This window comes from Leptonotus elevatus, chromosome 8 (assembly GCF_054856555.1).
Source record: "Leptonotus elevatus isolate MCC_2025b chromosome 8, RoL_Lele_1.0, whole genome shotgun sequence".
Taxonomy (NCBI): domain Eukaryota; kingdom Metazoa; phylum Chordata; class Actinopteri; order Syngnathiformes; family Syngnathidae; genus Leptonotus; species Leptonotus elevatus.
Window position 1 is genome coordinate 21556766 of NC_141246.1, and position 24202 is coordinate 21580967.

General features: G+C 41.5%; 2 protein-coding genes across 8 annotated transcripts in view; both read right to left on the minus strand.

The window, feature by feature from the left end:
- Positions 1-18397, minus strand: part of LOC147170196 (endonuclease V-like) — a 77896-nt gene extending 59499 nt beyond the window's left edge. For all 4 annotated transcript variants that reach the window (XM_086083989.1, XM_086083990.1, XM_086083988.1 and 1 more), the window contains exons 1-5: positions 18263-18397; positions 14816-14987; positions 9113-9247; positions 5868-5907; positions 5060-5172 (exon numbers count right to left, since the gene is read on the minus strand). In XM_086083989.1, coding sequence (XP_085940115.1) covers positions 5060-5172; positions 5868-5907; positions 9113-9247; positions 14816-14987; positions 18263-18300 — 498 coding nt within the window. In that variant the 5' untranslated portion in view covers positions 18301-18397. The remainder of the gene's footprint in view (positions 1-5059; positions 5173-5867; positions 5908-9112; positions 9248-14815; positions 14988-18262) is intronic.
- A 1708-nt stretch (positions 18398-20105) lies between these two features.
- The window catches only part of LOC147170197 (SEC14-like protein 1), a 29828-nt gene continuing 25731 nt past the window's right edge, over positions 20106-24202 (minus strand). For all 4 annotated transcript variants that reach the window (XM_086082605.1, XM_086082602.1, XM_086082603.1 and 1 more), the window contains one exon: positions 20106-22772. In XM_086082605.1, coding sequence (XP_085938731.1) covers positions 22667-22772 — 106 coding nt within the window. In that variant the 3' untranslated portion in view covers positions 20106-22666. The remainder of the gene's footprint in view (positions 22773-24202) is intronic.

Sequence of the window (24202 nt, forward strand, 5' to 3'; positions counted from 1 at the left end):
AGATCCTTGAATACACCTTTAATGCTTTAACTTTGACAGCACTAGTTTTAATAAATCCAATTCAAGCAATTTAATCAGATGCCATTCTCATAAAGAAAGAGAAAATTGGCAAATTGAGAGTTGACCAGCAATGCACTTCACGTGTGGCACATCTGATAGTAACTATAACTCAATGGTCCATTATTACGACGACTATTGTTAGTGATCGGCACTTCAACTGCAAGTCCCAACAGCATGTGGATATGGTCCTCACAGGTGAAGAAAAAAGGTCCGCTGGCGCTGACCCTTTTTAGCATTAATGAATATGATATAAATTAATGTCGACCTTCAGCTATCATCGTAATGTATTGCGACACATACACAGCCGTTGGGCAGTCAGTGAGCGTATAAGGGGCAGGTGAGAGAATCGGCGCACCCAAAAAAGTGTGCAGCAGAGCGTTTTTGTCTGACTGAAGCACACGGGAGAATATGACACTAAAAACAACCAGTCAAATGTATTTCATCATGACAGAGGGAAATAAGAAAGCATTTCTGATTCTTGGACAGTTTTTCACATTCAAAAGAATTGAAGAAACCATCTGGTTTAGTTGTCACGGTTACATAAGAGTGGCTACCTGTGTGCTGTTGCATAAAACATGACTTGTAGTTTTCAGTTATTCCTGCTGAATCATCTACACTGTTGACTGATCACACAAACAAAACCTGTTCATAAATTTCAAATGAAGTCCAAAACTAGACACTGAAATTAAGTCGTTATTACTGAATAACAATACCTGGAGAAACCTAACCTAAGGTAGGAAATACAGATGTTTCTGAATCTTGATACTTTTAATGAATCTCCACAATAAAATAATAAAACCAGTAGCAATGCAAGTGATTATAGTCTTCTAATTCAATGAGTAGTTGATTGTTTCAAGATTTTCTCTCACACAACTGAGAAGAATTCAGATGTCATTATGCGGAAGGTGTACTGCGCATTATAGACCAGAACGATGAAGGGCACTTCCATAATGGATGCTGTGTCCAGTCTACTATGACTCATCAAAGCAATGAGACAACAAGGAGACAGGGAGGTTAAAAGAGGGCACAGATCTCTGCTGGATACATGTGAGGTTTGTCTGTTTTTGCCTACATACTGTGAGGGGAGTGAAAGGTGAAACAAGTAAAGGGTCCACACTACAGCAGCAGACGTCACAAAGCGAGCAAGTCATCAATAACAGAATGGTTTGACTTTTAGCACTAAAAAAGTGTGGCAAGAGGGAAGGGAAGGATGGGGACGAGAGAGAAGGGCAGTGACACACTAGAGGTCAAATAGGATGTGAAGAGAGTTAAAGAAAATGGTTACATTGGCAGCACGTGCAGGACTGGAGTAAAACAGTATTGCCTTGAACAGTGCTCTCCTGGATACCATATTATTTTGCTGTTTCTGTGTTGATGTATTTCCTTGGACCAGGACTACCAGTCATTAGAGGTCACGTGTCACTGTGAGCTGTGGCATGTCTCATAAACGCATCTCCAGACGAGTAATAACTCTTTGTGACATGCTCTTGTGCTGGTTGTATTATTTGACCTGGCTTTGTTTTAGCCCTCATATCCTTTTTAAGAAAATGTATTTCTTTTGTATTCTGCTTGACTCATGCTGTCATTCTACGTGTATCCACCATCATATACCATTCGAAGGAACAACACGTGTATATAAAACACACACTAGGATCTAAAAGACCAGCCATGTCTGTAAAGCAGTATATCTCACCATTGCTTTTCCAATTTAAGTCTGTACTTCAATGCTGCGACTAACAACAGAACTTGATCAAACCATATTTTGCGGTCCTGATCTCCTTAATAACAATAAATTAATGCCATAACCAAAATGTGTTCTTATGGATATTTTGAATGACGCACTGTTTCTTGAAACAGTTCTAATCAGATCTTGACTCTACTCGCACTAGAAATAGTCAATCAAAACACATCCAGGTAAAATCCCTATCACACTCTGAATGCATTTTACAAAGTGGCTTTTGGCACCTAACTAGCTCAATAGGCTCGTCTAATCGATAGGTTACGCCATCCTCCTGGCAAAAGACAAGATCAGCCGTAAACGCAGGCACCCTAAAACAAACTAAATTTACAACCTTGGGCATTTACTTTCAGCTGCAACTATAATCATGGCCAAAGCAGAGGCAGAAATTATGCCTCTGGGAAGATGGATAGGTCAACAAAACAGACGTTGTTGCCAATGGGTTGTTATCGCCACCATTATTCCCAAAGTAAGCATTAGGGTGTAATAACTTTAACCTTCGACACAATGTTTTCCAAGAGTTCGCTTAAGTGTTGATGTCTGCCTTAAGTGGTACTGTGGACCCAAGCTATTCAAGGGGGATAGGTACCAGGCCGGCCAGAAAATAGCAAAACTCCCAAAATCTATTGAAGAAGCAGAGATATACCACCAACAAGTGTCTAATAATAATAATTATTATTATTATTATTATTATTATTATTATTATTATTATTATAATGCATTTAAGGCAATATATTATATTAAGTTAATGCAACAATAAAAAGCGGAATCAAAGAAATACATTTGGGAAAAAATGAAAAGGGCAGAGCAAAAAGTGATTGTGATTTGAAATGGGTTGAAAGTCTATGTTCCTAAGTTGGAGTGTCAGTGAGTTGCAGAGAGCGGCTGAATGCTGTGGTCCCCAAGGTGGTGAGACTGGTAGAGGGAACAGACAGGTAAATATACCCCCCCCCCCCCCCCAATGAGAACCTAAGCGGTGTTCTGTTACTGAACTTCTGTGCTTGTCATGGATTGCCCATAACAAACACCATGTTTTTGTTCAAGCATAACTGTGTCGGCACCATACATGTGGGTGTTATTATTATTATTATTATTATTTTTTTTTTTACAAATTACTGACCCATCTTAATTGTTGAGAATGGCTTGCTCTCTGTGATGATGCAATGTTAATGTTTGAATAAGCATGCCATTGATAAGCTCAGACAAGCGGTATAGAAGATGGATGGATGGACAACAAGATTTGGATCCTTTGGTTGAGTACCCAAAAGCTGAATATAGTGTTCAATTTCTGTCTTACATCATATTTTTACTATAAGAGATGAAACCTTCCACATGTGTCACACTAATAGGAATACAAAAAATGTTATTCAAATATTTAAGTGTATGAATACACTCATTGCACGGAACCTATAATGATGGAGTTCTGGAAAGTTCTGAGGGGGAAAACAGTGTATGTGCATGCTTGCAGTCTACTATCCATGTAGAATGCATGATTAGTCAGCTCACTGGCCTCATTCAGCAGACGCCACATAATTTCTTCCAAATCCAACAACTACATTATTGCTTCTTCTTATCTTTTAGATGCCTGCGTGAGATGGTTGCTTATTGGACGAATCGATCTGTCTGGACACTCAGCATGTCATTGGGGCTCAATTTGCATATTTATGAAATCCAATTTAATTTTTCCCACGTTGGTACACACCCCTCCAGAGGTTTTGGAACATTGTAGCCTAATTGCTTTAGTTTAGCTGTAAACCTCAAATTAAAAGATGTAGATCAAACCACAGTTTCCAGGTATTTACATCTGCATCTAATACACAACTTACAGTACATAAAACCAATGAGCAGTTTCAAATGTGGGTTGATCCTGAATAAATACTACATTTATACTAGTTACATAGAAGAAGACAGTAACTGTTAATATATTAACAGCTGTAAACAGAGATCAATGAAAACAGCATCAGTAGAAGACATTGTGAGAGCTGTAAAGAAAAACATCAGCAACAGACTACAAACTACCGTTCACATTAGACTTGATAATCAAATATACAATAATGTACCAGTACATTCATTTGCAAGGAGAAACTTCAATGGACTGATGAAACAAAGATGAGCATTTGCCAAAGTAATGGAACTTTTGCTCAACTAAAAATCATTGCAAACATCTTCTAAGTTGTGTATTGAATGACATAAAAGCTGAAATGTTGTTCTTTTATTCATGTTTTGATGTGAAACCCAAATGTTTTCAGTTTCCAGCAAAAAAAAAGAAGGTATTTACCTCACTGTTCATATGCTTTGGTTGCAATGGATGATATGTCCTTTGTCCCTCTGTGACATCATATTTCTCTTTCTGTTTTGGACACTCGGGTGAAGAGAGCGGTGGAGCTGTCAACTCATCACCTCCTGGCTCCGATGGTGAAGCAAGATGCCGGTCCGACCTGGCAAACCCAAACTTATTGTGAGGGTTTGCTGGGAACGTCTGGCAGAATCCCCCATCGAAAAGAGTTTGAACTCCCATCTCTGGCAGAACTTTGCAAAAACATGCATGAAAACTGGCATCGGAGTCAATTGGCGAGGCCATGGAAAACAACTTCCAGACTGCTTCAAGGAAATTCTGGTCCATCATCTGTGTGTAGTGGAGATGGGGCGCTGCTTGACCATGAGTCAGTTGGGAGAATACTTTGAAGACATCCTCAATTCACTGATATGCCTTCCTTTGGGGAAGCAGAGTCTGGGGACTCTGAGTTTGGCTCTCCTGTCTCTGGGCTTGAAGTCACATAGGTGGTTAAAAATCTCCTTGGTGGCTAAAAAGCTCCTTAGTGGCAAATGTCCCCAGGGGTAGATGAAATCCGCCCAGAATTCCGAAAGGCTCTGGACTGGCAATAGGCCCCAGGGACATCATGTTTCTTGGCCAACCTGGGAACACTTTGGGATCCCCCTGCAGGAGCTAGACGAAGTGGCTGGGGAGAAGGATATCCGAGCTTCCCTTCTAAAGCTGCTGCCCCCCCCCGCGACCCGACCCCGAGTAGAAGAAAATAGATGCATGAATGGATGGACGGATGGATGGTGTGAGCTTCTTATTGCCAATGCCAATAAAAGACAGAGAAATAATACTCACAAATGAAATAGAGAATCAGACAGAATGGATAGCTGCCCAAATTTCTCCCACACAAGTTTTGTCGGGCACTCAATTACAATTTGCTGCATCAGGGTATGGAAAAAAACCCAGTGTAAATTTAAAAAAGAAATATGAGAGTTTACCTGAGACTGGTGTTCTTCATTTTTGTAGACACCCTGGACCTGGAGCAGGTTCTTGGCAACACCCACACACGGCAGCCCTGACAGCACTCCAACGTGACATGCCAGTCCAAATTCTACATGATCCACATAGAGACAGCAATGCAAAAAAAATGTCATCAATGTATGATGAGAACAATATTAAATACCCAAACATCCCTGTAGCCTAAAGTCAATTTTGGTCCTACTATGGTAACATAACGGATAACGGAAAAGTAAAACTCTCATTGTTCTGACAACATGATGTAGACAAAACTTTGAGTGGCACTCTGAGATATACCTTATGAGAGAAAATGTATAATCACAATGTCTTACTGATTAAATATGCATAGCAGTTGTCCCAGACTTCAATTTTAAGTCTGTCAATTTTTTACAAATAAGACATTGAAACGGGAATGTACTGTATTGCGTCAGCTTCATCTTCATTATTGTCGTCATCGTGAGTCACCCTGAGTACACATTGTGAGTACAATATCTACAATGTGTTATTCATTTATTATGTTGAAATGTTTTTGTATCGTTTTAAAAGTGTGTTTAAAGCACTTTAAAAAAAAAAAAAAAAGTGCTACAATATTATGGCCAGAGTGTATTTCCATATCACGCACCAACTAACGAATTAAATTCAAAAACAAGAAGACCAAGAAAAAAAATTCTACTCAGTCTGTATGGACACAATAAGAGTTATTAATTTAACAATACAGTACGTTGATTATGTCTGGAGTGGTGCACCACCTGCACTGCATGAGAAATTAGTAATTTCATGTTTTCTTACCTCTGTAGTGAAAGAGGCCATTGCCATCCACAAATAGCACCTGTTGAGACACACACATTACACAACTAAAACATTAACACCGACAATTGATCTTAACTACAGCAATTTGCAGTATTAACTGAATCAACATGTTTTTATTTCCAGGGACATTTTATCTTTGATGTCAATCAATAACCATCACGATTATGTTAAACATCTCAATAAAATTAGTTGAAAACTCAAAATGGATTACTTTTCCTAATTTATTGGTCACAGATAATTGAACCTAATATGATTGTATTTCTTTTTCATATGCAGTTTGAAAGATGTGTATGTGCATGTTTGCAGAATTTTCCATAATCATATATGGGGGACTATGGAAATGTTAGCTAGATGATGATCATAATGAATTGTTATTTGGGAAGTAATCAATTCTTTCCAATCCCACTTTCCCATCCATCTGTTTAAGTATCCCTTAAGGGAGGTTTTGTCTGCTAATCTTTATTATATGTTAGCATGTAACAAATGGGACTCATTAGGTTTATTACCCCTGCCAAGAGCAAAGCTCAACAGAGTTTATGTTTTCACCTATGTTTATATGCATACTGTATATATGTGTATTACCTTCACACACACAAAAGCGAAGCCCTTACGAGTTGGTGTGGATCCGCAGAGCACAGCCAGAAATTTCGCACTGTGAAAATTGTGATCTACAAATGACAGTTAACATGGCTTCTTTTTCCCGTGTGCCGTGTAGCATTTGTTGCCATATTGCAATCAAATTACCGTGCGGTGTTGGATTGGAAGGGAATGCTCTGCTCTGATAAAAAACTTAAATTGATTTGATCTAAACAGCACCTTTCCGTGCATAAGATCTATCATGTCACCTCATTCATCAATGAGCAAAATGTTTGCTGTGTATCAAAAAGCTCATGCTTAGACTGATAATGCAACAATGAGAGGTATACTTCAGTAAGGTCACAGGAGCGAGAGATCAAACTCACACACTTCACACACACACACTTCAATGGAGAAGAGTGCTTAGCCATTCTTGGGTGATTTTAGCTCTGGGTTTTGGGTCATATTTCCGTTGCAAGACCTGTGACCGAGACCCGAGGCAGCACATTTCTCTCTAGAATACCTTGTTTGTCTTGAGATTTCAAAATACAGGCCTAGAACACAGCAGAGACTCCGCCATGGTTCACAGAAGGGACAGTGTTCTCTTCTTTCTTTTCTTTTTGAGCTCGTGCACCTTGCCAAAAAGTGCCAATGTTGTCTCATCTGTCTATGGGACATTCTCCCAGAAGCTTTGTGGCTTGCCAACATGTAGTTTGGCAAATTCCAGTCTCACTTTTTTATAGGGCTGGGAATCTTTGACTGTCTCACGATTCGATTCGATTCGATTCCGATTTTTGGCCCTGCGATTTGATTCAGATCGATTTTAGTTTTTTTTATTTTTTTTTATTGATTGACAACAACGACAGCTACTCGTGGCACTTTTATCACTCAAAAGAACGACTATTCATACAAAACGCTTCAGGAATGTATACAGATAAGCATCTTAACATCCTACACTGCAAAAAAAAACACTTTTATTGGAATAACTTGATCATGACTTTTTGCTTCTATTTGGCTACAACTTAACAGTGTATCAGAACGAGCGGAACCACACTGCCCCTAAGTGGCCAAATCGTGTACAACATGAACAGTGCTCCCAATAAAGGCACACACAAACAAGGGCAGGACAGTATAAAATAATTGAAATAAAATCGATTTTGGGACTTTTAAAATCGATTCTGAATCATACTAAATGACAATCGCGATTCTTATGAGAATCTATTTTTGGGCACAACCCTACTTTTTTAGTATTTATTTTCAACATTTATCAATTTATTTTAGTCGTCTCCCATGAAGTCCATTTTGGCTCAAACAACAACGGATGGTGCGACCTTTAATTTCTTTGGCAGTTGTTCTGGGCTCTTTTGTTACCATTCATATTATCTGCCAATCTTCCTCCTGCGGTCACATCCAGGCAGGTTGGCTACAGTGCAGTGGATCTTAAATGTATGAATATGTGCAACTGTAGTCACTGGAACATCAAGCTGCATGGAGATGGTCTTATTGCCTTTACTGTTAACATGCTTGTCTCTAATTTTCTTTTGAATCTCCTGAGACAACTCTCTCCTCCGCTTTCTCCGGTTTATGTTAAGTGTGATATACACCATGTCACCAAACAGTGACTACTTGTAACCCTTTGAATAGACCTACTGACAAGTTTGAAAACACCTGTGATGCTAATTAAAGGGAAACACCTTGGTTTAACATCTGTACAAATTGTTTTCAATAATTTCTAGTAGGGGTGGGAATCTTTGAATGTCTCACGATTCGATTCAATTCAGATTTGTGTGTGCGCAATTCGATTCAGAATCGATTTTTGACTCAAAATTATTATTTTTTTCTCTTTTTTTTCTTAAAGAGCTCAGTATTGTTCATTCGGTAATGTCATCATCATTGCTCTTTTTTTTTTTTCGAAATGATTTGATTGACAATGATTTTTGCTTCAATGTAAAGATGTTCAAGAAATCGTAATGATCTACTCCAGTCTGACTCGCTAATGCTAATTAGTGCTCTACTCGCGGCACTTTTATCACTCAAAAGATCGGCTCCACGCTGCAAAAAACAACAACTTTTATTGGAATAACTTGATCGTGACTTTTTCCTTCTACTCTCTAATGTGGCTACAACTTAACAGTGTATCAGACCGCGTGAAACCACACTGCCCCTAAGTGGCCAAGTCGGGTACAACATGAACAGTGCTCCCAATAAAGGCACACACAAACAAAGGGAAGACAGTATAAAATAATTAAAATAAAATCGATTTTGGGACATTTAAAATCGATTCTTAATGTTACTAAATGAGAATCGCAATTCTTATGAAAATCGATTTTTTGGCACACCTCTAATTTCTAGGGATACCATAATTTTTGTCCAAGTTTATGTCATGAGGTTGTTTTTTTTTATATAATAATTCTGTTGAACCAAAAATGTAAACGAAATGTCTGATTTTCATTGGTTATTTTTCCTATTGTATTATTACTTTTGTCAGATTCAAGTTTTTTCCTGTGACCACTGTGAGTTTGTCTTTCATTAACAAATGGTACCAACAATTTTGTCCACGTGTATGTACTGTAGATAAGTGTAAAGAATATGATGGCCCCATGAATTTCTTTTCACAATGCATGGGATACTCTACAATGTAATCTGACCTGAGGCATAAGAGCGGGCTTCTCCCTTTCAAGCCGCTGCAGAGCCTCCAACAAGAAAGGCGTTTCTCTGAAGGCAAGAAAGCCTGCCATGTAGGGTGCTGTCAGTGTCACCATCTGGCTGTCCCCATAGAGCACCTGGGAGGAAGAAAGGAGTCAGAAAGATTTCAAATACTTCCAAATACAGACGGATTTACAAATAAACACAAACTATTAGACACAATTTATTGTCGGGGGGCTCTTAAATTGATGAAATATCCAGAGGGAAGCAAATATAAACAAATGAGATAACCAGTATGCACACCCTCCAATAACTGTTAAAGTGTATGTGTTCAGAATTAACCATCACATTCAAACTGTATGATTGATGTAGTTTTGTTTTTTTTTCTTTTGTTTTTAAAGCGCTCAGTATTGTTCATTCGGTAATTAATACCGATTTGACATGTCATCATCATTGCTCTTTTTCTTTTTTTTTCTTTTTTTTTTGTATGTGGGTGAGTATGTGTATGTGCGTGCGTGTGAGTGTGTGTGTATTCATTAATTCACCAAAAACCTACTAAAAAATCCCATACCGTTCACCTAAACCGAACACTGCCGTCAGGAGACCCGAGGAAGGACCAAAGAAAAGAAAGGAAAGTGAAATCCAGCACCGACCAGACACCACCCACCACCCACCGGGCCACCAACCAGAGTCCTTCACCAATCCCAGAAACATCTAAATTCCAACAAATTAGGGAGACCTCAAGAGACCAAAGGAGAGACTGAGGAAAGGAAGGAAGGACAGACGAAGCAGAGTGAGATCCACAGACACCAGCCTCCATCGATTCAACGACCAGAGGAAGAAGCAAATTGTGTCTGAGTTCGATAGATGCTGGTGTGGTGGATCTGGCATGCATGGAGAGCAAACCCAGGAGCAGGAGCGCCCCCCTCCCCAACACGGCCCACGTTCCCAACCCAACGCAGCAGGACGGGGCACTGCAGGCCCGCCAGGCACCTCACTGGTTCACAGCCCCCGCTCCCTCCCCCCACGACCCCCCGACCGCCATCCACACCAACCCAGCCCCAGCCGCCCCCAGGCCCCTAAACCCCCAGACACCCCCCACCCCCACGTGAAAAAGAGAAATACGAAACTAGATGCCAATGCTAACTGTAAACAAAACACTTTTGTCTTTAAAGAGGGTTACCAAACGTTCTCTTTTGGGAGGACATACCACTTTTTTGCGTCCTGGCTGGGCGTCCAGGGTGGGTTATAAATTCCTGAAAATGCCGCGCTCTAAGTGGCCCGAGAAGGTGCGTTGTGCTGGGCCTCCTTTTTACTCGCACCCGCCGACCCCTGCTGAAGCTTGACAGGAAACGTCCCTCCAAGACGTTGCATGCGCGTCGAAAATATGACAGAACTTGCTAATTTTCAATTGATTTTCATGAAGCTTTCTTTCTTGTCCATGCTAAAGCGTATGCTATCAATACAGAAAATGCATTTTTGATGATTTGTTTTTAGTGATGTCCACAAACATGTAATGTGGCAAGACTTTGCCCATTCGAGCATTAACGTCGCCGAAGGCACCGGCGTCATATCTATTCAAATATATGACGGTCAAGCGGCGCCACTCGGTTCCCAGAATGCATTGCGTTGCACAATATAGTTTAATTAATGAAGTTTTAAGGACGCTAATCCTTGTCATACAGTATATGTATGTTTGTGTTGCATATACGTAATGGAGCTGCTTAACGGGCAGCTGTCAACCTTACATGTTTCTAGTTCCTGATTGTAAAACGGGCACAATCGCGGCTGCCGAAACCAGAGTCGATCTCTGTTGCAAGTACCGATACCTTGAAATATGGCCTGGTATCGGCCCGTACCGATACCTGGTAGCGGTACTCACCTACCCCTATTTATTTGCATGTACGCCGCCATTGTTGTTGTTGCAGAGAAAGAGTTGTGCGGTCTACATCTGATGTAGATACAAAAGATTGGCATGTGCAAAGAACCTTTAAAATGTGTAAATTGGTGTTATTCATAACCGCTTGTAAATGTCTACAAGCATTCACGGCAAATCGGAGACATTCACGGCAAAATAACGTTTGCCGGAGATTTGCCGGTTATGGCAAACTAACCATTGCCTAAACAATCACAAACTAACGCTATAATATAGTCTCTGTAGTAATGTTATGCTACTTTTTCTTATGGTAAAACATTATGCCACTTTTCCACATATTAAAATAGTCCTCAAATGTGTAAAAGACATGTCTGTATTGTTCTTTTCTTCTGCTCCCATGGCCAGTCGTTTCCATTCACAACATTAGCACACGGCGACCATTACCGAAATCACTGCCCCTTTGAGAGAGCCACGCCTAGGCCATACCCTTGGCCCAGGCGTGGCCTGGTGCAGCTATTTACATAAAAGTGACACGCCCGTAAAACAGTTTTGAACAAAGGGGTTTTTGGCTGATTTAGGGACAGCAAAAATATTAGATCCAAAGTCAATTTTGACAAATGCATGTCACAGACATGTCTTTTGCACATTTGAGAACTATTTTAGCATGTTGAAAAGTTCAGTAATTTGAGACCTTTAAGACTCGGGGTACTGCAATATGCTTAATCCAAAAATCCTGCACAATTGAGGAGTAGGCTTTCTAGAAGCGTAAACGTATTATGTGTAAACCAACTTTAATTAAATTGAAAGGAAATTTGACATTGTTTTCCTCTTCTTTTTCATCACTCAATGTTCAGTCAACAGTTATCATTTTACAGCAATGTACATGACTGTCAAATTAAGTGAACAAATAGACAGGTTCACTTAATTTGCTGATGTGTCTAGTAAAGCACCACGTCAATATATATACATATTCTCACTGACCAAAATTCACAGAGGCTGACGCTTTTGTGAATTAATATTTCCATCACAACATAAATAAGATTCCATCCACCTAGTTGCTCAGACAAACCAACTGCGTGCGTATAAGACACGATGTATTGCAATTACGCTACATTCACTGTTCGGTGGCGCTGCGCTACAACTTTGGTGTTCAAATGGGGGTCACGTGTTTCTGGTGGTTACGAAAGCGCCAACAGCCGTCTTAGTTAAAACTGCGAAATATACTCAAAAATACAAATACTACTGCTTTACGCTAGTTTGAGTTAAGATTATGGTTATGTTTAGGCTTAGTAAAAAAAATAAGATAGAATTGGAGGTCACGTGTTTTCAACAGAGGGTCAAGTGGAATATTTATTTATTTTTTACCTTCAAAACAAACCAAAAATGCACTCAGTGGCCATTCTGTGACAATACTATCATTTTATTCATCATGTTAATACACTGGATGTTTTCATTTAAACATAGTTTACAGTTAATTATTTTGCCTTCACACAGTTTACCAAATGTATGGTATAGAAAAATAAATGCAAAATGTTGCTAATGCCAGTGCATTGTTTTTCTTCTCCAAAACATAAAATGGACTCAGCAGTTGTTCTGTGACAAAAAAAAGAAGGTATTTACATGTCATTACACTGGGTGACTTCTAAACATAGGTCACAGACAGGTTAAAAAAAGTTTGTTAGCAAAAATGTAATGCAGTTATGGTGATGCCATTGAATTGTTTTTCTTCTAAACAAAATTGCACCCAGTGAGCTACGCTGTGACAAGAAAGAAAAGAATATTGACTTCACATGATCCAAAACAAACAGTCCTTAAGGATCAAGGTCATTCATCACCACTCTCCTCACCCTTTTTCCCTCAGCCTCATTGCAGTCAGTCAGATAGTTGTTACACTCTATGGGAGGCTGTGAGTCCGCTTTTGTTCCCAGCACAGAGGGTTCATCCACCGCCTCCTTCCGGGCCTCACAATAGTTGTGGAGGACAAAGCAGGAGTAAATAACAAATGGCAAGTCATTCAGGTTTATGTCCATAGGCCTTTTGAGAGCAGCAAATCTGGCCTTTAACCGGCCAAAAGCACACTCTATTACCATACGTGCTCGACATAAGTACTGCTCCTGAGGTGTTGAGCCACCATTTGAATACTCCTTCAACGGGTAAGGAAGCAGGGGGTTGGCAGGGTCTCCAAGAAGAAAAATAGGAATTTGATCTTCACCATCCACAATCTGTTTTTTGGAAGCAGGAATCTTGCCATCTTGTCTTTAAATAATTGTTCAACTTGGAATTTGCAAAGACCCGTGCATCATGCACACTTCTGGGCCACTTTATCACAACATCCGTGAATCTATACATATAATCACACGTTGATGGAATATTTGCCTTTCCTGTTAATGTAATCCATAGAGTTGGTAGGGGGCTGCTTTATTTCTATGTGGGTGCCGTCCACAGCTCCAAAACACTGTGGCATGCCATGCGCACGGTGAAAGCCCGCAACCAATTCCTCAGCGTTGGGCTCCGTAAAAGGCAGCTTGATGTAGGTAGGAGCCAGGTTGATGGTGATGGCGCGGCGTGTCTCTCTTACGATGACCGACACAGCCTGCCGAGACACACCGAAGGCGTTAGTAGTCTTCTGGAGCCTTCCCTAGTCGCTTAAATAGTACAACGTTAACGCCACCCTTTTGAGTGGGTCAATTGGGATCCTCATGTTTGTGGTTTGTCGCTCAAAGTATGGGCTTAGTTTTTCGCTCAAGGTGACAAGAGAGGACATGACGAGACATGCGGAAGTTCTCTCTCTTTTGCTTGGTCTTACCCAAAATTGTGGTGGCCGTGGCTCATGGTGTAGAGACGGTCGTTCAGTAACCAGAAAGTCGGCTGTTCGATCCCCGCTCTCCCCAAGTCATGTGTCGTTGTGTCCTTTGGCAAGGCACTTCACACACATTGAAGGTGCGAATGTTTGGAGGTGGTCGGAGGGGCCGTAGGCGCACACTAGCAGCCACGCTTCCGTCAGCCTGCCCAAGGGCAGCTGTGGCTACTTAAGTAGCTTACCGCCACCACAGTGTGAATGTGTGAGCGCATGAATAATGTATCCATTCCATTGTAAAGCCTTTTTGAGTGTCTAGAAAAGCGCTACATAAATCGGATGCATTATTATTAAAAAATCTTCGTCTGCTTGCTCTTCTCGTCATCGTGCGCGGTGGATATGAAGAGGGCTGGCATAATATGTTATTAATTTACACCGCTTGTTGAACGTGGGAATAAAGAATCACAATATTTTGTTGTAAGAGCATAAGCAAGCTAAAGAGGTTGTGCAAAAACACTATGACACTATCAGTCATTGTTGTTGACAAACTGGCGGTTCGCGTGCAGTCAAGCGAGAATTGGAGCATACGTCATCAAACTACGACAATGTGTCGGCATCAAGCTGTGACCATTACGTCATCACTGCTGCATATGGTGTCCAGACGGAAGCTTACGGGTCGCGTTTTAAAATCTTTCCACTCCGAAACCGCGCCATCGTGTCAACGAACGGCCTAAACGGTAAGAAACTTGTGAGGATACATTGAAACTGGCTTTCGTGTGGACGGGGCCTAAAAAATGTGAGTCCATACACATCTGCCACCATTTAAAGTAGCTCTGATTAACCCCTAATGAAGTTCAGCTGTTCATTTCTATGTGGTAGAACTAAAGAAATTGATTTCACCCCAAAAAGTTGGAACAAAAGCAATGAATGAAAATGTTTCAAAGGATACAGGAAAATGTTAGTCATGGGTGATCTATTAAGTGATCACATTGGTGTCATAAAAAGTGTAGTCAAAGAGCGAACACAGCTCACCTCAAGATCAGGGTAGCTGAGCACAACGAGCTGGGAGCAGGCATTGACGTCATCACCTTTGATGAAGGAGAGGTCCAGTCCAGCAACCCGTTCCAGTCCTGAGAAGTCTGGCCTCTTCTGCCAGTCTTCCGTGTCCTCCTCCACTAGTTGCTCTCTGAGACAAGCCTGCTCACTGCAAACATGACACAAGACCAATGCAAAAAAAAAAGTACATGCTGAGTATTATATTTAAAAATAAAGCCCACAATATCATGGTTCATCATTGGTACGCCTGGGATTTCTTTATAGTATTTTACAGTGTACAGCTCATGACCATAGGTGAGAGTAGGAACGTAGATCGACCGGTAAATCGAGAGCTTTGCCTTTCGACTCAGCTCCTCCTTCACCACAACGGACCGATACAGCGTCCGCATCACTGCAGACGCTGCACCGATTCGCCTGTCGATCTCCCGCTCCAACCTACCCTCACTCGTGAACAAGACCCCAAGATACTTGAACTCCTCCACTTGGGGCAGTATCTCATCCCTGACCCGGAGAGGGCACTCCGCCCTTTTCCAACTGAGCACCATGGTCTCGGATTTAGAGGAGCTGATCTTCATCGCAACCGCTTCACGCTCGGCTGTGAACCGCTCGAGTGAGAGTTGAAGATCACAGCTTGATCAGTCAACAGCACCACATCATCTGTAAAAAGCAGATGTGCAATGTTGAAGCCACCAAACCGGACCACCTCAATGCCTCGGCTGTGCCTAGGAATTCTGTCCATAAAAGTTATGAACAGAATCAGTAACAAAGGGCAACCTTGGCGGAGTCCAACCCTCACTGGAAATGAATTTGACTTACTGCCGGCAATGCGGACCAAACTCTGACATTGGTCGTACAGGGACCGAACAGCCCGTATCAGGGGGCTCTGTACCCCGTACTCCTGAAGCAGCCCCCACAGGACTCCCCGAGGGACCCGGTCAAACACCTTCTCCAAGTCCACAAAGCACATGTGGACTGGTTGGGCGAACTCCCGTGATCCTCGAGGACCCTGCCGAGGGTGTAGAGCTGGTCCACTGTTCCACGGCTGAAACTAAAACCACACTGCTCCTCCTGAATCAGAGATTCGACTTCCCGACAGACCCTCCTCTCCAGCAACCGATGAAACGACTACAAAGTCGATCATGTGCACATATGGACACCCTTTTGTTTGAACATGATGTTCATTATAGACCAGGGGTGGCCAAGTTCGGTCTTCGAGAGCCCCTATCCTGCCTGTTTTCCATGTATCCCTGTCCAACTCATCTGCACGCTTTGCAGAAGCCTGATAACGATCCTAATCATGAAACAGGTGTGTACGTGGAGAGAAACATGGAAAACAGGCTGGATAGTGGCTCTCGAGGACCAAACTTGGCCACCCTTGTTATGGACAGTCTGTGGCGAGCACAGAAGTCCAATAACAAAACACCACTCGGGTTCTGGTCGGGGTAGCCGTTCCTCCCAATCACGGCCCTTGGTCTCCCTGTCATTGCCGACGTGAGCGTTGAAGTCCCCAGGCAGAACGAGGGAGTCCCCAGATGGAGCGCTCTCCAGCACACCCTCCAAAGACTCCAGAAAGGGTGGGTACTCTGAGCTGCTGTTTGATGCATAAGCACAAACAACAGTCAGGACCCGTCCCCTCCACCCGAAGGCGGAAGGAGGCTACCCTCTCGTCTACTGGGGTGAACCCCAACATACAGGCGCCAAGCCGGGGGGCAATAAGTATGCCCACACCTGCTCTGCGCCTCTCACTGAGGGCAACTCCAGAGTGGAAGAGAGTCCAACCCCTCTCGAGAGGATTGGTACCAGAACCCAAGCTGTGTGGAGGCAAGTCCGACTATATCTAGTCGGAACTTCTCGGCCTCATACACCAGCTTGGGCTCCTTCCCTGCCACAGAGGTGACATTCTATGACCCCAGAGCTAGCTTCAGTAGCTGGGGTTCGGACCGCCAAGGTCCCCGCCTTTGGCTGCCGCCCAGCTCACTGCGCACCCGACTCCTTTGGCCCCTCCCACAGGTGATGAGCCCATGGGAAGGGGAACCCATGTTGTCTATTCGGGCTGTGCCCGGCCGGGCCCCATGAGTATAGGCCCGGCCACCAGACGCGTGCCTTTGAGCCCCGCCTCCAGGCCTGGCTCCAGAGGGGGGCCCCGGTGACCCGCTATCAGGCAAGGAAAACCGTGATCCAAAATTGACGTTCATCATAGGTCTTTTTTAGCTTTTTGTTTGCCATGGATGACCCTACCAGGGGTATGAAGCCCCAGATATAGCTCCACAGCTCATTGGGACACGCAAACCCCACCACCACGATAAGGTGATGACTCACGGAGGAGTCAAATTTACACTACAGAATTTACTGTGCAGGTTTTCTTGATGGATGGATGCTGTCAGCTCTTTGTTTTTGGGTCTGGTGGCCCTCATTTTCCTCTTGATAGTACTGTATCGTGGCCCTCTTTTTCCTCTTGTAATATAGCACGATCTATAATTGTCAGTATCTCAAAATGAATCCTTCTGACATGCCGACCCATTTGCCGGAGCGGGTTACGTCACACACACGCGCACACTTACACACGCACACACACGCTCACACTTACGCACGCACACGCACATAAAGGTTTGTCTTTGTGGGGCCATCTCGTTGACATAATGCATTTCCTAGCCCCTTCCCCTAACCCAACTATCAAAAATGATTGCCTACCCCTATTTCTTACCCTAACCTCAACCATAACGCATTTCAAACCTAAACTCTAAAACCAAGTTTTGACCCTCAAAAAGGGGTCTTGAGTTGTAAGGACCGGCCAAAATGTCCTCACTTCACAAAAATGTCCTCAATCTGTTGGTTAAAGACGTATTTTGGTCCTCACAATGTAGTATGTACAAGTACACACGCGCGCGCGCGCGCGCGCTCACGCACACTCACACACAGGCAGCAGCAAAATAACTTTGTGTTTTTTTTACTGCTGCCTGTCTTGGCCAGGTCTCTCTTGAAATAAAGGTTCTCAATGGGACCAACCTAGTTAAATAAATAAAATATATAAATAAAATAAAATATTTCAAATGTTTATTTATTTATTTATTACTGCTGATGAGGTAATGAGTGCAATACAATATCTGCATTACAAATTCTTCCTTAAAGATAACAACAATGCTCAGTTTTGACTGACACAAACCAAGGTTGTTATTTCTATCTGTGGTTTAAACTGCGCTACAAAATACTGATAACTGTTTCTAATCATTTGGTTCGTACACGTGAGTGTGTTGAGCCATAATATTGGGTATTTACTCAAAACTGAGCAATGTTAACTTCGGAGAGAAAGAATGATAGACAGCACTCTTGAATTGTGACATGTGGTTCTATCTACTGCTCGTTCAGAACACGGATTATTGATCCAACATAAACATAAGTATACTATTTCGCAAACACACTGACCTTTCCCACTGCTTGACCAACTCATCTGTTGGAGACATTTATTCTATAGAACGGGTTGACAGAAGACATTCGATTGTAATTTTATTGACTGCTACTCTGGGTACAGTGCTTCCGTGTGTGACGTCATCCCTGCGCCTGAACCCAGCGAAAGCATTATCCACGTTAACACTACCATCTAGTGGCACAAAGGCAAAACACAGTGACTATTAAAACAAAAGGACCAAGAAGTGGCAACATTTTAACAAATGTACCATTAAATAAAGACTTGAAATTAAATACATGTACAGTACCCGTTGTTGCCGGTTACAATTAATTAATGACACTTTCAAGGTCCCTGTAAAGTGAAAATGAACGTGCCTTTTTAATTTGACACACAGAAAAAAGTTAACAGCCTACTGCTAAACTTGAATGAGGTAGGCTATGCCTGAACAAATTCAAGTTATTCTCTCCGTTATCAATGCGCTGGTCCACGCTCAATTGTCATCTGCCAAGCAAATACCACTACTAGTCCTGTAAAAATGAATGCTACTTCATCTAGCAGCATTCTTATGACTAGACTACACAAAACTACATATTTGTGCTATTAAAAAAGTATCCCACAATGCACTCTAAAGTGGTCACGTATGACTTTAAAATGGATTTAGTTAGTTAGTTAGTTAGTTAGTTATAGTTAGTTTAGTTTGTTAAATCCTTTTTTGTAACAGGATATTTCCTTGCCACTGATTGTGTCATGTGATCGTGTCAAACCCCCCCCCCAATAAAATTTTGAACAACAGAAAAAGGGTTTGACAGGATAAAGAGGGTTTGAGAGTGCGGCAAGACGTTTTGCAACATTGAACGAAGCGGCAGAAAAAGCAACACTCGCTTGGTGGACGGACCCTCCCTAGCCTGCACCGCTCAGTGAGATACAGGCTTAATGGTTGCAAAAACGAGAATATGAAGAGGGCCAACTGTGATCTTGGTCGTTACCGGAGCCCTTGAGCAACTATGTGTCATTTTCAGTTGATGGCAAGTGACAAAATGGCCACACCCTGGGATGGATAAAAACAGGTGCATTTTACTGTTTACCTCAAATTCCACAAATGCAATATTAATCACAATAACATATTTAGAAAAGTAGGGCAGCATGGAACGCATTATTGTTAAGAAAAGTATTGGGTTGACTTTCCCTTTAATTTTGAAATGCAACATCAGATCTGTGTGAGACTTCCTGGGAGAAATTCTGAGTTAATATGCTTACTTGCCGTAATGTAGAGTCTATAAACACAACCTTTGTGGCGGATGGCTTTTGATTGGAGGCTGACCGCAGTGCAATACTTTAGGCTTCAGCCCCACAAACTAATTACTATTTCCGTGGAATGCCAGTAGTCCACATTATTATACTAATTCTAGAAAGAATGCATATTCTCTGGTAGGGAAGGAAAAAGAGCATAACATCAACTCATTTTAAGATTCTAATTTCTGCCGAATTTGGAAACAGGGTGGTGGGTTCAGTCATGGTCAGTGTGATTTCAACTTTCACAAAGTTTTGTGGATGCTTTCTCAGCCTTGTGATCAAATGTTAATAGCAAAAGTGGATACAGGAGATTAAATAAGGCAAATGTGTTCCTTTGGCTTACTCTCATTTCTTTAGCGCTGTAAAGTCTGTTATGCACATTTTTTTCCTAACATTTTTACCATGACAACAAATAGAACGAAATCATCAGGTTTATTAGGCATTTCCTGCTTTAAACAAGTGCTTTTGCACAGCGAGAATTTTCAATAGATCTATTTTAGTAAGTAAAGATAAAATAATGTTGGTTTAAGTAACGCGCTCCTCATGAGCAACGCAAATGAATAGGACAACTGTACATAATTCAAGTTTAATGTTCTCCACACAAAAAAGCAAAGGCGCAATATTCTCATGAATTGAAACAAGTACTTTTTACATAATATCTCACATTAAGATAGGAGGAGATATGCAACTTTGCCAGAATAGGAAGCGGGAAAACAAACACATGGAAAAGTAATGACAAACATTTTATAGCCCTCAAGAGATCTTTGAGAATGTACACGTAATGTAAATCAGAGCAGCAGGATACAGAAAACGTGACGGGTCTCCGGTATCGCAAACACTGAATCCACATGGTAATGAAAATACTGGATCCAAGAACACTTTATGCCCATGGCTTCAATTTCAGCAAGGCAGTTGTACAAATCTAAGGTCCACTCTGTTAGATATACAAAAAAAAGTACTTACTGTAGGTCTACTTCTGCATATTTAATCATACTACCAGTTAAATAAAATGGATGAATCTGTATAAAGAATTAGCTGACTGTGTGGGTCCAGACATGCTTCAAATTGGGATTGTGTACAGTACATACATTTTACAGGCATGTCTTATTTTAACTGCTGTTTCCAGCATTCATTCTTGTACATCCATACCATGATAGCCTCATTCGTAAGAGGTAAAACATTTCACATTATTGCAAATATTCCACACACAAAATCTTGACCTTTCATTTGGAGATAAAAACAGTTTTGTGTATCTAAAACATGCACGGTGAGTATCCTTTGGAGTTCTTCTAAGTGTCCTTAGAGATAGAATTTGATGACTCGTGGCAATTTACAGTCAAGTCATCAATGCTTGTTCTAATCCAGTTAGAAATGATGTTTTTAGACAATGATGATTATTCATTAATTGACCTTGAAAAGAGTAGCTGTTTCTACGTGAGTCTTACAAAGGCTAAAATGGTATTAATTGACAAATGGCTCTTAAATGGCTTTTTTAGGGGTTTTTTTTACAAATAGCAGACTGGTAAACCAAGTCACTATGTGTAACGTGCATGCAGTAACACACCACTGTTTCAACCCCATCAAGTATTTCAAAAACAGTAGCAATCCTCAAACATAACTAGTACATGTAGAGATTTTTTTTTTCAACTAAAACACTGTCAAATGATAAACATCATTATAAAGATATTCAACCTTATGCACACAGAAATGCAGTGGTGCCAAATCCAGGTCCAGAAAGTAAAAATCCTATCCAGTTTGGCTTTAGCCTCAGGTGCTAGTTAGCTAGCTTAATAGCTAGCTCCCATGGTGCTAGGGAGCTAGCTTGCTAGCTAGCTAAACTGTGGCAGAGTTTTTACTTTCTGGACCAGGATTTGCCACCTTTGCAGAAATGACATATGTCACCACCCTCCCCTCAAAAAGTCCAATGATGGCAGCTCTGTCAGATTATATAATGACCTCGTACAATTGAGGCAATTTGGCATTGAATTTGTTGATCTCGAGCACGTTCACAAACAAGAATGCAAAGCAAACTTGCGGTGCCCATGGTGAAAAAAGGGCTGAGTTACTTGTTTATGATCAAACACACATACAAAAACACACATAGTGGCTCAGGTTGCCTTTGTGCCTGCCTGTACATTACATAAAGGTCACCTGCAATCAGCCCTCACCATCACTGCCATCTACAAATGGACATCTCAATGATAAATATAAATATGTCACACAGTAGAAACCTATGTTATTGCTTCAAGCACTATAGAGTGAGATGCTGGTAAAGTAAGCTGTTCATAGCATGGTCGACGGGCCGAGCCCTCAAAACGACGGCGGGGCCTGCCAAATCAAGGTCAGGATGCTCAGAGAACATCTGGACACCAGTAGATGACAATTCCCAATCCGTTTGACTCCATTTGTATTGCCACGATTCAATAAGCCCCACCCACTCGGGAGCGTTGTGTGTTTTGAAAACATATGCATGTTATCGGAATCAAATTTCCGTAAACTGTGTTTTCAAAGTGTAAGAAGCCCATACAAATGTTCACAATGGATTTGTGGGCTACGATGTGCAACTTTTGAGGATCAGTTCTTGAATAAATGTTAATGTAAAGTTCAACAAGAGTGCTGGATTTTCTACACTGCTCTCCACATTGAAACAAATCTCTGTTCTAATATGATGAGAGCAAAAGTCAAACATGTGTAACAGAACTTCCAATCTTCTACAGTGGCGCTCAAAAATGAGGGGTGCGTCATCTCATTATTGCCTACGGAATTTTGGAGTGTAAAAGTAAATGCCTATACAGTATATAACAGCGCCTCCAGTGTCTTCATCCATTCAAGCGTGCCGCTCCTGGGATGAAAATATTGCTTCTTTTAAACTCCCAAGATGCCTTTAACATTTGCACTCTAATTAAGCCACAAACTTGTATTCTCCTAATGCTCGGTCTCATTCGTTGCCTAGCAAAGACACTAAGTACTGAAATATGACCTTTGTGCAAAAACAGAAAAAAACTATCAGCCCTTTAAAAGGAGGTCACGCACTCTCTCTTCTTTTTTTTCAAGCCACGATTTGCTGTCTGCTGGTCAGCATCCAAAGTTGAAAATGGTGTCGAGGCGGTGCTTTCCGACTGCTCTGTCTACCTGGAGATCATTGAGCTGGACTGGGATTGGTTGGATGAAGTGGTGGCAGCGCTTAGCTGAGAGAAGCCACTGTGGCTCGACTCCAAGCTGGTCATCGAACCCCTGCAACGAGAGACACAGACTGGTAAGGGAAAATAACCTTTACATTTTTCCAGCTACAAATATAGCCCCAGTTTGACAAACTAAATGAGCATCATGTGACCATGATGCACACCCACTACCACGATCGACTCATCGGTACTCAATGCTTTAGGTTCAGAGGCCATAATACCCTGCAGCAGGGTCACCAACATGGTGCCCGCTATGGGGAGACATTTGTCTCAAAAATATTCACCGTGGTGATTTTCACATGTGTTTTTCAGATCCGCAAATGTATCCGCGACACGTCTCTTCTTTTGCTGTTGAATTTTCTTCTTCTACGCCACTAAAGCAGCAGCGGCCAAAGAAGATTGTCTTTCGAGTAAAGCTAAAGGAAGCTCAAGAGAAACAAACTTAAAATAAGGTTGCATTTTGTTTCCCGACTTGTGCAAAACAAACACATAATGACAGGTCAGATAAAGACTCGATTTCTGTTTTTCAATGTCTAATTTTAAACGAGAAACCGAAACAGTTTGTTCCCGTTCAATGGAGACAGTAACACTGCCTCCCCGTGGACGGCGGAGGAACGGGCCTTAGACACATGTGAATATCTGAGAGCTTGTGTGTGTCTGAATATCTCAAAACAGCGTGATGTTTGTCTCAAAAATAAATGTGCGTGCGCAACGATCCACAAACGCACTTTTGACAACTCGCAAGCAAAAGTCATGAAAAATGCACACACCAAATTTAAAAAGACTTGTGAAAATGACGAATATGTTTGTGGATCTGAAAAACACGTGAAAATCACAATTTTTTTTGTGTGAATATCTTTTAGACAAATGTCTCCCCATAGTCAGCCCAAGGACCACATGAGTAGCCTGTAGCGGGCCTGTTCTGAAAATAGCTCAACAATGACGCCGCATTGTAATTTTCTAGGAATGTTGTACAAGTGCTCATTTGAAAATGTACACACTGGCGGAGATTTAAGGTAAATTGAGCAAATTTGTTATCTCAACTCATTTGAACTCATCTTTATATATTCAGAAATGTGTATCAAACTGGTAGCCCTTAGCATTAATCAGTACTCAATAAGTAGCAGTCACTTTCAAAAAGGTTAGTGACCCATGCCCTACAATGCATCAGCTTAGCTACTAGAAGTTTACTGTTTGTGTGTGACACAGAATAACAAAAGGGCCATTCATTATTCCTGTTTGAAAATTCATGACAGGCTTTACTTGGTAGAAGTTCAACCATTTGCATATTTGTGGAAAAGCATAAACACAAACAGTAAATACAGTAAGTTTTGTCCTTTGTTTGCTTGTATTATATTGCTAACTAATTGTGAATGCTGCTCAAATTAGGATAGAATTGGATTCCACAAAGAAAGTATACAGTAATCACAAAGTTGCCATAGCCAAAAATGTTCGTTTTTCATTTGGCATCAGAATTACGGA